Source organism: Pelmatolapia mariae, linkage group LG7, assembly GCF_036321145.2.
Source record: "Pelmatolapia mariae isolate MD_Pm_ZW linkage group LG7, Pm_UMD_F_2, whole genome shotgun sequence".
Taxonomy (NCBI): domain Eukaryota; kingdom Metazoa; phylum Chordata; class Actinopteri; order Cichliformes; family Cichlidae; genus Pelmatolapia; species Pelmatolapia mariae.
The window spans coordinates 62,007,374-62,024,295 of NC_086233.1; the positions used below are offsets into that span (position 1 = coordinate 62,007,374).

At 41.4% G+C, this 16,922-nt stretch overlaps 1 protein-coding gene across 1 annotated transcript in view; it reads right to left on the reverse strand.

Annotated features, from left to right (window-relative positions):
- Window positions 1-3,564, reverse strand: part of LOC134632503 (probable polypeptide N-acetylgalactosaminyltransferase 8) — a 20,443-nt gene extending 16,879 nt beyond the window's left edge. Inside the window, exon 1 of the mRNA XM_063481235.1 lies at window positions 3,387-3,564. Within this exon, the coding sequence (XP_063337305.1) occupies window positions 3,387-3,564 (178 nt within the window). The remainder of the gene's footprint in view (window positions 1-3,386) is intronic.
- Window positions 3,565-16,922: the final 13,358 nt, after the last annotated feature.

Genomic DNA, 16,922 nt, shown 5'->3' on the forward strand with positions numbered 1-16,922 from the left:
TGCATTTCGTCATTTCGAGCTGTCTGGAAACCGAAACAGCAAATCAGATTTTTTTGCATCCAAGTCTGTGATTGGTTGGTTTTGTGGCACAAATATAACGGTGTACAGAAAGAGTTGAATGCGCACTAGCAGAAATGTTGAGAGCGCAAGCAACACATTTCAAGCAAGCGCAAATGCAAAAACTGAGCAAGAGGTGCTGCTTTTGTGTGTGTATATGGATAATAGCAAACACTGAAATACATTTTTTTGCACACAGCAATGAATTTTTTTCACTCCAATTTAGCTTTTCTTAAATTTATAAATTTCTCCTCAAAATACAACACTTGCACCTGCAAATTTTTTTTATGTGCACTCCATTTTTTTTTTACGTGCGCTCAGAATAGTGGCACAAAAATAACACCATAAAATCAGGGCTGACGAGACAAAGGGAGCAAAACCAGACACATTAAAATGTGTAAAAAGAACAACCCTAGACATCCCCTTGTTGGGAAAAGATTTCTCCATACGTCAATTAATTCTACCTCTTCAAAACGTGCAAAGACTTTTTTATACAAAGTACTTGATTCCGGCATTCTTCTATTAGAGCTATCTAAATTCGGCTGCAGCCGAATGTTCAGGTCGCCACCACAAATCAGTGGGCTTTGGGTTTCTGTCACCATTATTTTAATAATTTTTTTTTAAAGAAACTCAGGTCACTTCCTGGTAGGGATGGGTACCGGTATCTGACATAAACAGAAGTAACCAGACCGAAAAGCAGTGCACATTTCGGTGCTTTATTTTGGTGCTTTTTTTTCCTGAGATGTGATACACTTCAGATTCTAGCCAATCATTTTACGTTTCCAAGGATAGCAGGTGGGCCCAGGTACGTACGTTCTTTTAGAGCAGAGCTACAGATTAAAAATGCCCAAGGCAAAACGGTCAAAAGTCTGGCTGTACTTCACAGCAAAAGATGCAAAGTCAGCCGCCTGCAACAAGTGCTTTAAGGTGATACTGTGCAAAGGATGAAACACCTGGCGATGCATAGCATTTTTTTAAAGCCGAGAAATTCACCGTACCTACTATGGGTGTGGTGACTGTTATTGGACCTGGAGTTAGCAATATCCCCCAAGAACCCGAAGAGGAGAGTCCTGGCCCCTAGCCCTGCCAGTGTAGCAGAAATGATGACGGATGATGATGGCAGCAGCAGCTGTTCTTCTCTGCGTGAGTAGCTTAATGTTGTTCGTGTGTAATTTACGTTGAGTACGCTAACCACGTTATTAAATTAATGCATGTAAGGTAAACTAGCAAACACCGTCGTAGTTACATGCAGCTGTCTTCTTGTTTGATGGCAGATACTCCCTTCACCCTGGCCAAAAAGGCTAAAATGACCAAAGAAAAATTGGAAAACAGTTAAACATGAGAGGTTTTTGGACAAAGTTTGTGTTTTTTCCATTGTTTAAGCACTGCTTCCAGCCAAGAGTGATACCATATATGCCATATAGCTGGCTAACATTGTTATCTTTTTACAAAAAAACGGCTAAACATGAGAGGTTTTTGGACAAAGTTTGTGTTCTCCATTCTTTAAGCACCGGCACCGTTTCAAAAGTACCGGTTTGGCACCGGTATCAGATAAAACCTAAACGATACCCATTCTTACTTCCTGGTGGTGCACAAACATTCATTAATGTAACCACTTTACCATCAACCGTTCCCCGAACCAGTATAAACATCCCGTCTTTGTCCTTAATTTAAGACAACTTTTCAAAATTTAGATTATTAGAAATTAATATCACCACACCTCGCCTGCAGCCAGATTTGTATGATGAGGAGAACATGCCTCCTAAAGATCTGAAGCTGCGCACAAAGGATTCTTTCTCCGTGGCCCCCTGAGTCGCGCCACTGCAACATCCCCATTGTCTCCCATGCTGAACTCCACAGCTGCTCCGTTAGGTTTTCCTTCGGCGTAATGTTAGCTATCTGAAATCCGCTGGTTCGCATGTCCGCAGTCGCCTCCTCCACGGTCGAGTGGAGCACAGTTCCATCTTGATAGAAGACCCTCAACTTAGCAGGATAGAGAGTCTGAAATCTTATGTTCTGTTGTTTCAAAGCCTTTTAGCTTCAGCATGGTCCTTACGATTGCGCAGGAAGGCTGGGGCATAATCCTGGTCAAAGTATATTCTCTGTCCATTCAATAAGACAGTCTTCTTGGCCCACGCTTCACTCAAAACTTCTTCTTTTGTAGTTAAACGGTCAAAATGTATTAGTATTGACCGGGGAGTTCCTTCTCGGTTCCTCACTACTCCCAGGGCCCGATGTAATCTCTCGATGCCAATCTCAATGCCCTGGGGGAGATCCAAACATTCCTTCAGTATTTTTTCCAAAAAAGCTGGCATCGAGGAGCCCTCCGCTGCTTTGGATACGTTGTACAGCCTCAAATTCTTTTGTCGGGCCCGGCTTTCCTGGTCTAGTTTATTTTCTTGTTTGCTAATGATTTTTAGCATCTTTAGCATCACCTGTTCTGCGTTTTGCACTCTGTCTTCCACTTCTGCAATTTGGGTCTCTGCTTCAGTTATCTTATTGTTGACATTGATCAAGTCAGATTTAGAATCTTGGAACTCGAAAATCATGTATTTCTTCCACTGTCGTGGTTAGAGCTGAATCTTCCTCCGCGTTAGCCATAGCATTAGCTTCGAGGTTGTGACACCGCTGCAGGGTTTCTTTCATTTGTACATTCCTTCGTCAAACCTTTCTGCTTGTCTCTTTTCCTCATCATCACCCCGCGTAAACCTTTACTGTACTTAAATTTGACGTTTTACAGGGTGAAAGAATTAAGTATGAGTGAGAGCTACCACGTTAGGATGCCATTCGGTGGGGTGATGTCACCAGAACCACCTTCTTTCTTTCTTTTTAATAATAAAGATTCTCACAACTTGTTGTCATGTTTTCAATGTCATGTTCTTTGGACATCATGGTGTTGTTGTTCCCAATATTCTCTTAGACAACCTCTGAGGCCGTCACAGAGCAGCTGTATTTGTACTGACATTAGATTACACACAGGTGCACTCTATTTAGTCATTAGCACTCATCAGGCAATGTCTATGGGCAACTGACTGCACTCAGACCAAAGGGGGCTGAATATTTACACACACCCCACTTTTCAGTTATTTGTAAAAAATGTTTGGAATCATGTATGATTTTCGTTCCACTTCTCACATATACACCACTTTGTATTGGTCTTTCACGGGGAATTCCAATAAAATCGATTCATGTTTGTGGCTGTAATGTGACAAAAATGTGGTAAAGTTCAAGGGGGCCAAATACTTTTGGAAGCCACTGTATGTGCGGGCAATACCCTTTACTCCCTTTGCCATGAAATCATAATTATATTAATATGTGACTGAACTCACTTAGATTGCTGATGCTTGCCTCCAGGTTGGAAAAACTCTTAATCTTATGTGGTGCATCCAAATCTTTATCGGTGTCCACACCAGGTTGGTATCCGTTCTTCAGAAACATGCCCAAAAAGAAGAGGCCCACAATGGTCCCCAGTAAATACAATGGCCGCTTTGTCCACACTCCCCTCATAGTGATAACACACTGACCTTCTGTTCGGATAATAAAACTTCAGACACACTTAGACATAAATTGAACTTACTGAACCTACTGAACTGGAGAGATTGAGTAGTTGTACCGACTGTCGTGCACTTACATTCCACTAAGAATGATTCCAAGTAAGAACGATAGCTGGTTTATCCACACTACCCTCATAATGATAACTCATAGATTGCGTAACGAGATAAGCTCAGCTACTGATCTGACAGGATGGACTGGTTTGTACCTCCTTTCCATTGCATATAGCATGTTTTGGGTGGAACATCAAGAAGCAGAGGAAAGTATTTACATGCGTCTTTATTTGGCAGCCTTAATTTTAACATAATGCTCAATGTATCAAATCAAATCAAACCACTTTTATTGTCACATCACATTATTGGTACACTGGTAAAGCACATGTAAGTGAAATTCTTGTATGCAAGTTTCACAAGCAACTGTGGTGTGCAAAATGTAAAAAACACAAGTGTGCGTGTGTCTGTCTATATACACACACACGTATGTATATATATATATATATATATATATATATATATATATACACACACACACACACACACACACACACACACACATATACATTTAAAAAAAAAACAAAAAAATACCCACCCATCTCGCCCCTGCGGGCGGTCTATCCTTCAAGCTCGGGTCCTCTACCAGAGGCCTGGGAGCTTGAGGGTCCTGCGCAGTATCTTAGCTGTTCCCAGGACTGCGCTCTTCTGGACAGAGATCTCCGATGTTGTTCCCGGGATCTGCTGGAGGCACTCGCCTAGCTTGGGAGTCACCGCACCTAGTGCTCCGATTACCACGGGGACCACCGTTACCTTCACCCTCCACATCCTCTCGAGCTCTTCTCTGAGCCCTTGGTATTTCTCCAGCTTCTCGTGTTCCTTCTTTCTGATGTTGCTGTCATTCGGAACCGCTACATCGATCACTACGGCCGTCTTCTTCTGTTTGTCTACCACCACTATGTTCGGTTGGTTAGCCACCACCATTTTGTCCGTCTGTATCTGGAAGTCCCACAGGATCTTAGCTCGGTCATTCTCCCATTTTGACCTCGGAACTTCCAGGCCATACTCGGCACAGATGTTCCTGTACACTATGCCGGCCACTTGGTTATGGCGTTCCATGTATGCCCTGCCTGCTAGCATCTTGCACCCTGCTGTTATGTGCTGGATTGTCTCAGGGGCATCTTTACACAGCCTGCACCTGGGGTCTTGCCTGGTGTGATAGACCCCAGCCTCTATGGATCTTGTACTCAGAGCTTGTTCTTGTGCTGCCATGATTAGTGCCTCTGTGCTGACTTTCAGTCCAGCTTTGTCCAGCCACTGGTAGGATTTCTGGATATCAGCCACCTCCTCTATCTGCCGGTGGTACATACCATGCAGGGGCCTGTCCTTCCATGATGGTTCCTCGCCTTCCTCCTCTTTCTTGGGTTTCTGCTGCCTGAGGTATTCACTGAGCACGCTGTCAGTTGGGGCCATCTTCCCAATGTATTCTTGGATGCTCGTTGTCTCAAACTGGACTGTAGTGCTGACACTCACCAATCCCCGGCCCCCGCTAAGCTTCTGGCCAGAGTCTACTGTCACGACTGAGGCCGTCTCAAAAGGAAAAGGACTCAATTGCTGGGCGCCGAACAGCACGTAAGTAGTTTCAGTGACAACTTTTATTTTCACCACAAGTGTTCACAACTGGAATGTGAGTCTCACAAATGCAAAATACAACAACTAAACCTGGTTAGTGGTTTATGCAGCCCGAGCTAAGTGAGCAATCTGGTCATTCGTAAGTGGAAAACAGCTGCTCCGAGGTTTGGACTGGAGGGAAAGTCAACCTGGGTCCGGGGAAAGGGTCAGAGTCACTGAAAATAGAGTATAGACGTTCAGATAGGGTTTGGAAGGAAGATGGGCAATCTGTGAGTTCTGAATCTTCCTGAGTACTGCTTACTTGCTGCGGGTGGTCTGTAGTGGCGTGGAGGGGTGAGTGGTCCGAGTGTGTGGTCTGAAATTCCTGGCGTTGAGGCAGGGAGGCAAGCAGGTGAACGGGGTGAACAACCCATGGGACTGGCAGGTGGTCCAGCGTCCGGATGGGAGCTCTTCCGCAGAGGTTTGCGTCCGGCAGCTTGGTGCGTGGCTATGAAAGAAAGACACACAATGAGACAGGGTAGTTTTCTAGGTGTGTACAAAAACACAGTGGTGGCCTGCACTAACAAGGGTTAGCTGAGAATCAGGCGAAGAGAGGTTGAGTGCGCTGGCCTTATGAGTCCCCGGCTTAATCACCCACAGGTGCGAGCAATCAGCAGAACACCGAGGCCCCTCCCAGGGGTGGAGATGCCGGCTCGGAGGGAGACACACTAGCACACACCCGGACCATGACATATATGAACAAATTATACAGTAGTTAAATAAAGTGCCAGTGGTTGTAAATGGTGGTTCCATCCATGCTATTATCGTGTGTATGAGGGTACAGTCGACCATTTGTTTTTGTCCATCAGTTAGATTAGATTAGATTAGATGAAACTTTATTAATCCCTCGGTTGGGTTCCTCCGGGAAATTCAGATTCCAGCCACTGTCACCAGAGTGTCAGGCTTCATGCCAACCACAGAGCCACCCTTCCTGATTAGTTTTTCTAGCCTGGATGAGTACTTCTTTGCTGTGCTGCTTCCCCAGCACACCACAGCATAGAAAAGTACTCCTGCAACCACCAACTGGTAAAACATCCTCAGGAGCTTCCTGCAGATGTTAAAAGACCTCAACCTCCTGAGGAAGTACGGTCTGCTTTGGCCTTTTTTATACAAGTGCTGCGTGTTGCATGACCAGTCTAGTTTGTTGTCCACTCACAGCCCAAGGTACTTGTACGTGTTGACAACCTCCACTTCCTCTCCCTCAATCCGAACTGGCAGTGGACCTGGTCTGGACCTCCCAAAGGCCACAACCAGTTCCTTGGTGTTTGAGGTGTTGAGTTGCAGGTGGTTTGTGGGACTTCATGTAACAAAGTTCCTCACCAGACTCCTTTACTCTTCCTGATCATCCTAGATACACCCCATGATGGGTGTCACTTCCGTCACTTACCTCCAGCAGTGACGGAAGTGACGGACAAGGTAAGAGACTCATGTTGTAAGTGACGTCAGAGCCCGGAGATTTTGGCGGAAAATTAAAGCAAATGGTAGCTTAGAAATGAACAAATTTCTTTAAGCCTCAATTATACCAAATACACTTATCAATTGTCTTATAACTAACAACATTTGTCCAACAATGTAGTGTTTCCGCCAACACCCTGGAGAGCAACAGGGAGAGTTTAGAGGCTCTCCAAGATTACATCAACCGGTGCTTCCAGGATCTAGTAATGAAGAAGGCTCAGAGTGCATCTTCCCCGGCCAAAACTGAGATGCCGTCATCGAAAAGACTTCGCCCGGCAGACTCCCCCGGCACAACATCGCCAGCCGGCAAAGATATTGCCGACATCCTAGAGTCAATTGACAAACGACTGACCAGTTTTGATGCAAGGCTGTCCCTGGTAGAGATTCTACACCGGGAATTTAAATCGCTGCTAGAATCCCTGGAGTCCAGCCAGCAGCAGGTGGAAACGCTCGCTGCTGAAAATGCCACACTAAGGGAGTCGGTCAAATGTCTCACTGAAAATGTTACCCAGCTAAATAGAGAAAATAAAAAAATAAAAGAGACAGTTATTGATCTACAAGCCCGTAGCATGCGAGATAATCTTGTATTTTCTGGTATTCCAGAATCCGCTGGAGAAGACGCGGAGACTACGGTGAAAAGCTTCATCAAAACCCACCTGAAGCTGCCGGAGGACACCGTAAAGAATATTGTGTTTGAAAGAGTGCATTACATCTGGCCCATGCGGTCAGCGGCCGGGAGACCACATCGTATTGTGGCCGAATTTGGCGATCGATAGATAGATCGTAGGGGTGCAACGATACACAAAATTCACGGTTCGGTTCGGTTCGATACTTTGGTGTCACGGTTTGATATTTTTTTCGATACAAAAAATGTTCATGCCTTTTTAATTTGTCATTTATTAAAATTATAAATATATAGTTTAATTCCAAAGTACTTTTTTTTAAATTTAATGTTGCTGAAACAAGAAAATAATAATAAAAATAAATAAATCTATCTGATCAAGAAATCACTCATCTTTGGAAAAGAGAGTTTATTACAGAGAAATGGCTCTTTCCAAAATAAAAGCTATACTATACGCTTCTTCTGGGGTATACTCTCAGCAGCATATTAAACATATCAGGTCCCCATAAGGAGAATCATGTGCTAACGGCTGTCTAAATGACTCGGGTAAAGTTTGTAGCATGCGTGCTTGATGTTTTTGTCTGCTTCCACTTGTCTTTGCACTAGGATGATGTCGGTGTAAATGTGGAGTCATATTCATTGTGTTCCCATTAGTGCTGTCAGCGTTAATCTCGTTAAAATGACATTAACGCCATAACGCGGCAAATCTCCGTTAATGAGTTACCGCGGATCGCCCCGTGCGTGGGGCTGGATGGCGTCAACACGTTAACGAGCTAACTGCGCTAACGCACTAGTTCCCACCAATGTAATTGAGCATTGCGTGGCACATCCGACATACTGTTTTACTTTTGTCCATGACGCGCTTACCATCAGGGTCATGCTTCACACGAAAACCAAAATAGTTCCAAACGCCAGATCTGAGTGAGGGTGGGGGAGGCTCAATTTCGGGTAGCGTTGAGGCAATTGTTGAGCTTGCGCTGCGCTCAGTGGATCTGCGCTCGATAGTGCAGCCTAGGTAGAGTAGTGGAACGCAGATCCACTGACCTCTCAATACACACAGCATCGTCAGAAGAAAAGTTGATAAAATAAATTAAAAATTTTGTATTGTTCGATACATATGCGTACCGAACCGAAAGCACTGTATCGAATGGTTCAATACTGATACATGTATTGTTGCACCCCTAATAGATAGATAGATGGATGGATAGATATATATATCTAGATCTATCTATCCATCCATCTATCTATCTAGGTCACTGTCAGAAGATAATTATGTTTTGATCAGTTACATGAAATGTATTCTTTATATTTATCATTGAAGCATATTTCTACATGACTTTTCACCTAGTAACTTGTGTGCTGAACTTATGCAGATACTAACCGCATCCTGTTGTTTTGAACATCTAGCTCTTTTACGAGAACATACAGATATAGAAAAGGGGAAGTCCCGCTACTGGAGTGATGTTATATTTGTAACACACACACACACACACACACACACACACACACACACACACACGCACACACAAATCAATCTTGTATAAATAAAGGTCGCAGACAGTCGTGGGGCGCAGTTCGTGCGTTCCATGACTGCCCCTCGCGAGTGAAAAACTTCTGCAGTGTTTGTGTGTTTTCTGACTCAGACGTCTCAGCTGAAGAACGGCAGGGTGATTTAAAGAAATCCTCTGTCATTTAAATTGGTCCTTCGAGCCTAGAGATGGAAACACCAGACACGTTTCTGTGACTCCAATAAGGTCTGATTGCTGCATCCTGACGTCGTGGGAAAGCCAGAACCGAAGTCTGTCGACAGCCCTCTCCAGGTAGAGGTGAAAGCCCTGGGCGTAAATTCGTATCCAGGCCGGGCCTGGTCCACGACGTTGGGGTCCAGCCAGATGACCTGAACAACCAGCAAAAGACGACTGAGGGTGAGAAAACACTTTTTGGTCTTAAACCGCCCGAAGGGTTTAGAAGAATGCGCAAAATAGGTTAGAAGTAGCCGGAATTACTTCAGGAAATGCGCAAAGGTTTGCTGTAGCCGTAATTACTTCGAAATACGTGTAAAATAGGTTAGAAGTAGCCGGAATTACTTCGGAAAACACGTGAAATAGGTTGAGTTCGCCGGAAGGAACTAAGTTTAGATTGGTTTTAGAAGTAGCCGTCAAATACTTCGTGACAAATAAGGTTTAAGTTCGCCACAAGGAACTGTGTTTAGAGTGGTTTTAGAAGTGGCCGTGAAATACTTCGTGACAAATTAGCGCGCAAATGTCTATCTGTGTGTATGTATATGTGTTTTGTGTTGTGTTTTGGAAGTAAGTTGATTTTACAGCACACTGCGCTGCTGAACTACTTCCATTGTTTTTTGATCTTTGTTTTTTATTGTTTTCTTTGCTGAGGCTCACGTACTGGCGATAAAGGGGAAGGTTGAGACACCGCTCCGTGTGCAGAGTAGAAGGGCGTGTCAGCCACCACCCTGAAGTCAAGCGTGCCAGTGACGGCCCAGCAAAATCTTTGAGTATGGAGAATAAACAAGCAAAATTAACACCTGATGAGAAATGTTTAGAAAAACAACAAACCAGAGTAGGACTAATCCGAAAGAAAGACAGAGGAATGCATAGTGGAACAGCAAGAGGTAGAGGTAGACCTAAACACACACCAAAAAGTGACTCTATTACTATATGCTGGAGGTGTGGAAAAGAGGGACATTTTGTACGTGACTGTAAGAAACAAAGAAGCAGTTCAGACTAGGAAGAACATAATAATCCCTGGTCATATTAAAGATTAGAGATCAAAGTTTAAAAAAGGCTGGATACAGACCCAACTGAATATATATATATATATATATATATATATATATATATATACTCTTAGGAATAAAGTGGAATAAACAAAAGTATTAAATCAAATTAGAGTTTATCTCTACTATATTCAAACTAATAATAGGGAGCATAGCAACCTGTAAATTGGCATTACCAAATGAAACAAAATTGGTTAAATAACCATGCCCAGAATGAATAGAATGAATGAAAGTAGATAATTCACACAAGAACATTTTAAAATAAAATAGAGAGATGCATAAGGTATATTAAGGCTGCGTCATTGTTCAGCCAAGGAAAGTGTGTGAAAAGGTAGATGTCTCCAGCTTGGGAGGGGTGAAACTGCAGATCACCCCCAGCCCTCGATGGATACATAATAAAATATAAAATAATAAACTATTGTATATTAGTAGTATAGTTGTATATTCTAATATACTAATAAATATTGTAATGTACTATTGCTGTTATAAAAAACAACAAAATAATAACATTAATAATATTAATATTAAATAATAAGAGGCACCTCAGTCAGTTATGATGTGAGGTGGATAATTGTAAAAAGTAGTCTGATTTACGCTTAAGGTTTGCTCAAACACAGTACAATGATATATGAGATGAAGAAAATAAGGAAAATACCTAAGCTAATCAAGTGCATAGAGACACTTGACCTGCTTGTAAACCTGTCATCCTAGATGAGACTTTGTTGTGATGAAGAGCAATCCTATACTAACAACTAATACGCCAAAACCCTGTATATAACAGCTAAGACTACAGGTTTGAAAAGCTGAATTAAATATGTGGATATTACTAAGCTAATGAGCAAGTTATACACTTTTTATTTTTTATTTCATTTGTCTTTTAGAGCAGAAGCTGCATATTAAAGCTCACACATGCAGCTGTCTGTGAGCTTAGTTTTTTCAGCAACTTTTTCTTTTCTCTTTTTGCCTTACTGACATCGGCATTTTGTTTTTGTTTTTGTTTGTTTGTTTTGTTGGTTTGAAAAATAACTTTGTGATCATACTTGTGGATCACAATGACACATAATGATTAGGCACATGATTCACTAATGCCTAGTTTTAGAGCTGTGAGCTATGCAAAGTTTTTTCCTGAGTTAAAAGTTTGAAATATGTAAGATGTGTGAGTTCTTTGGGAACAAAAAAAAAAAAAAAAAAAAATTAGAAATGACCTAAATGCCTTAAGTCAAAATGGAGTCTTGCATCTACAAAGAAAAGAAATCAGAGGAAGCATTCAGTAACTTGAAAATAGCCTTTCTACTTACATGTAGATGGAGGTGCAGGTTACATAAAAGCAGTTTTAACACAGGCATTTGGTGAAAAACAACGTCCGCTTGCATTTTACTCCTGCAAATTAGACTCTGTTGTTTGCAGGCCTGTGCAGCTGCAGCAGAGGCAGTAAAAAAGTCAGCTGACATTGTTTTAGGCCACACTTTGATCATTCAAGTACCCCACGCAGTGACTTCAATTTACACTTATTGTCGCTATATGGAAAGTTCGACAGAGAGTTCGATTAGTCTGCAAAAACTAACTAATGCAAAAACAGGAAATATGTGTGCCTGTGGTGTGTCTGTGACAGGAAATCGTGTGTGTAACAGGAACTACATGCCCATAAAAGGAGCTGTCTGTGTCTAAGAAGCAGACAGAGAGACGCACAGAAAGTCAGTATGTTTTTTTTTGTTTTTATTTAGCAGTGCATCGTTTTGCATTTGGCAGCATAGAGGAATGATTAAATTTACTGGAAACCCAGTACAACATGGAGATATTCTACAGACACTATTAGAAGTGATTACATTGCCAAAACAGTTAGCATTGTGTAAATGTGCTGCACATCAGAAAGATAAATCCGAAATAACTAAAGGTAACAACTTTGCAGATCAAGCAGCTAAGTTAGCCGAACAACAAACTGTAGACGCATTAATGTCTGCATCCATTATGCAAATATGAACAAAGAGCAGCGCCAACTACAGAACGGAAGACATGGTTAAAGTGTGGAGCACAACTATAATATGATTTGATGTTGTGAAGGTAAACCGATACTCCCCAAGTCCCTGTGCAGAACAGCAGCATTAGTGACACACGGGGTGACCCATGTGTCCTCAGGGCGGATAGTCCAGGTCCTTAATACACACTTTTATACTCTAGTGATTATAGATTTCTTCACAAAATGGCCAGAGATTTATCTAGTGTAAAAAGCAGATGCAATCTCAGTTGCAAAAAGTGACCCTTAGAAAAATCTGTCGGAGAGACAGCTCTGGCAGAACTACTAGAAAATAAGGATATTGTTTTGAACAATAAACTGCCGTAAGACTCTTCTCCAGTCTCTTGCAGGTTGAAACCAAGTGCTATTGACAACACCCATAGTCTGTAAAATTGCAGAGAGACCATCTTGGATACATCAGAGCCACTGCAAAAAGGTTGAGGTGGACAAAAGGTACTCAACTCACTCTTCCTGTGGGCAGGAGTTGGAAAACATGCTCTCAGAAGTGAGATACTGGACTATAGATTCGGCTTGTTTCTCAAAGCATCCTGCAAGGTCAACGAGGGACAACATCAAGAAATAGACGCTCTCAGAATTGCTGTAATGCAACATTGTGTAGCACTGCACATGATCCTGGAGAGAGGAGGATTGTGTGTCTTATTCAACACCACATGCTGCACCTACGTACCAGATGTAATGTACATTCTTTAAACATGCCTTCAGATGCTATAGAGACTGTTGATCATCGTTGGACTTTTCCTGATTTTATTTTGTTTTCTTTATTTGAGTTATTCCTTGTTTAAAAGCTGTAATTTCACAGATGATAAGTTTATCATTCACAGCATACGCAGATGTACTGAAATCTATGAAGATCATGAAGACTTCTTTTCCTGTTTGTATCATGAAGGTGAAGTGTGACAAATGATGTACTAACTGAGAATGTGAAAGACAAGTAGTTACTTATTGTACATTTCATTTTTCTGATAAACAGGGCCGGATGTCAGAAGATAATTATGTTTTGATCAGTTACATGAAATGTATTCTTTATATTTATCATTGAAGCATATTTCTACATGACTTTTCACCTAGTAACTTGTGTGCTGAACTCATGCAGATACTAACCGCATCCAAAACAAACTAAAAACCAGGAAAAAATAACTTAAACATAAAATATTACAAAGAAAGAACAATACAGTATCCACATCTGAACCAAAGAGTAAAACAGTGAAATGTGGATTATTAAATATTAGGTCTCTCTCCTCCAAGTCTCTGTTAGTACATGACTTAATAATTGATCAACAAATCGATTTACTCTGCCTTACAGAAACCTGGTTGCAGCAGAATGATTATGTTAGTTTAAATAAATCGACACCCCCGAGTCATTCTAACTACCAGAAATCTCGAAGCACAGGCTGAGGGGGCGGTGTGGCAGCAATTTTTCACACCAGCCTATTAATCAACCAAAGACCCAGACAGACTTTTAATTCATTTGAAAGCATGATGCTTAACCTTGTCTACCCCAGCTGTAAAACTCAGAAACCAGTCTTACTTGTTATCATCTATCGTCCACCTGGGCCTTACACAGAGTTTCTGTCTGATTTCTCAGACTTTTTATCTGATTTAGTGCTCAGCTCAGATAAAATAATTATTGTGGGTGATTCTAACATCCATGTAGATGCTAAAAATGACAGCCTCAACATGGCATTTAATCTGTTATTAGACTCAATTGGCTTCTCTCAAAATGTAAAAGAACCCACCCACCACTTTAATCACATTCTAGATCTTGTTTTAACATATGGCATAGAAACTGAACATTTAACAGTGTTTCCTGAAAACCCTCTGCTGTCTGATCATTTCCTGATAACATTTACATTTACAATAATTGATTACACAGCAGTGGGGAGTAGCCTTTATCACAGTAGATGTCTTTCTGAAAGCGCTGTAAGTTTAAGAATATAATCCACCCACTGTTATCATCTTCAATGGCCTTTACCAACATAGAGCAGAGCAGCTATCTGAACGCTACCCCAACAGAGGTCGATTATCTTGTTAATAATTTTACCTCCTCACTCTGGATACTGTAGCTCCGGTGAAAACTAAGGCCTCAAATCAGAAATACCTGACTCCGTGGTATAATTCTCAAACACGTAGCCCAAAGCAGATGACTCGTAAGCTGGAGAGGAAATGGCGTGTCACAAATTTAGAGGATCATCATTTAGCCTGGAGAAATAGTTTGCTGCTTTATAAGAAAGCCCTCTGCAAAGCCAGAACATCTTACTATTCGTCACTGATTGAAGAAAATAAGAAAAACCCCAGGTTTCTCTTCAGCACTGTAGCCAGGCTGACAAAAAGTCAGAGCTCTTTTGAGCCAACCATCCCTTTAACGCTAACTAGTAATGACTTCATGAACTTCTTCAAAAATAAAATTCTTATCATTAGAGAAAAAATTACCAATAATCATCCCACAGATGTAATATCGTCTACAGCTACTCTTAGTACCATTGATGTTAAGTTAGACTCTTTTTCTCCAATTGATCTTTCTGAGTTAACTTCAATAATTACTTCCTCCAAACCATCAACGTGTCTTTTAGACCCCATTCCTACAACACTGCTTAAAGAAGTACTGCCATTAATTAATTCTTCAATCTTAAATATGATCAACCTATCTCTAATAATCGGCTATGTACCACAGGCCTTCAAGGTGGCTGTAGTTAAACCTTTACTCAAAAAGCATCTCTAGACCCAGCTGTCTTAGCTAGTTATAGGCCAATCTCCAACCTTCCTTTCATATCAAAAATCCTTGAAAGAGTAGTTGTCAAACAGCTAACAGATCATCTGCAGAGGAATGGCTTATTTGAAGAGTTTCAGTCAGGTTTCAGAGCTCATCACAGCACAGAAACAGCTTTAGTGAAGGTTACAAATGATCTTCTTATGGCCTCTGACAGTGGACTCATCTCTGTGCTTGTCCTGCTAGACCTCAGTGCAGTGTTCGATACTGTCAACCATAATATTCTATTAGCGCGATTAGAGCACGCTGTAGGTATTACAGGTACTGCACTGCAGTGGTTTGTATCATATCTATCTAATAGACTCCAATTTGTGCATGTAAATGGAGAGTCCTCTTCACACACTGAGGTTAATTATGGAGTTCCACAGGGTTCAGTGCTAGGACCAATTCTATTTACATTATACATGCTTCCCCTAGGCAGCATCATTAGAAGACAGCATAAATTTTCACTGCTATGCTGATGACACCCAGCTCTATCTATCTATGAAGCCAGATAACACACACCAATTAGTTAAACTGCAGGAATGTCTTAAAGACATAAAGACCTGGATGGCGGCTAACTTTCTGCTTCTTAATTCAGATAAAACTGAGGTTATTGTACTCTGCCCTGAAAATCTTAGAAATAAGGTATCTAACCAGATTCTTACTCTGGATGGCATTACCTTGGCCTCCAGTAATGCTGTGAGGAACCTTGGAGTCATTTTTGACCAGGACATGTCCTTCAACGCACATTAAACAAATATGTAAGACTGCTTTCTTGCATTTGCTCAACATCTCTAAAATTAGAAATATCCTGTCTCAGAGTGACGCTGAAAAACTACTTCATGCATTTATTACTTCCAGGATGGACTACTGTAATTCATTATTATCAGGAAGTCCTAAAAACTCCCTGAAAAGCCTTCAGTTAATCCAAAATGCTGCAGCAAGAGTCCTGACAGGGACTAGAAAGAGAGAGCAGATTTCTCCTGTTTTGACTTCCCTTCATTGGCTCCCTGTTAAATCCAGAATTCAAAATCCTGCTCCTCACATTGTAGAAAAATAATTGATTTCTGTGCATTTGTTTTACATGTGCATTAAATTAAAGTTGATTATGTCGATTAAGCATTGTGAGGTGGAGGGTGGGGGGTGGTTCCCTAATATTTTTGCTGGGAATTTGCAACCCTATTAGTTAGGTTATTTAATATTTCTGCTAAGAACTCTATACAACACCAGAGTAGGGAGGATGGTGCAGATTTAAGTTTATTAGATTGATCAGTTTTGTTGAACTATAAAATATTTTGGGTGCAGTGTAGTTTTTGCATACAAGTGTAACAGAATAGCTTTAGTGTTTTGTTTTTTAAAACTTGAGTATGAACTTATACAAAATGCAGCAAGATATTTATAAAAAAACAGTTTTATTGATTCCAAAATATACTATATCGGATTCATGTCGTATCGGCAGATATCCAAATTTATGATATTGGTATCGGACATAAAAAAAGTGGTATCGTGCCAATGAGTGATGCTATTGACTTCAGTGACGGTTGTGGTGGAAATGGAGCAGGTGGTTGAGTAAATGACTGAGCTACTGGCTGGGCAGCTGACTGAGTAAAGACCTGAGTGCCTGACTGAAATATTGGCTGTACTGGTTGTACTGACTGAAATGGAGCAGGTGAGGAACAGTCCTTTAACTGTGAAGTAGCAACTGTGAAAAACAATCCTTGTGATTTCATTCTCAGATCAAGTGGGGAAACCACAGTAATTATTTTCCTGTTTCGCAAAACACGCAGTCCCTGAATAAACTGTCCCAAAGTCAGAAACAACTGAACTAGTGTCCAAAGCACTCACCGCAGCCGGGGCAGTACCCTCCATGGAGAAGGAGGCCAGAGGGCAAGATCAAAGTAGCACGGAGGGAGGTTAGCCAACTAACGGAGTTGCAGAAAGGCGCGACAAAGAAGGTGAATAAGAAATACAGCAAGCTGTCCATACCTGAGGCCTTG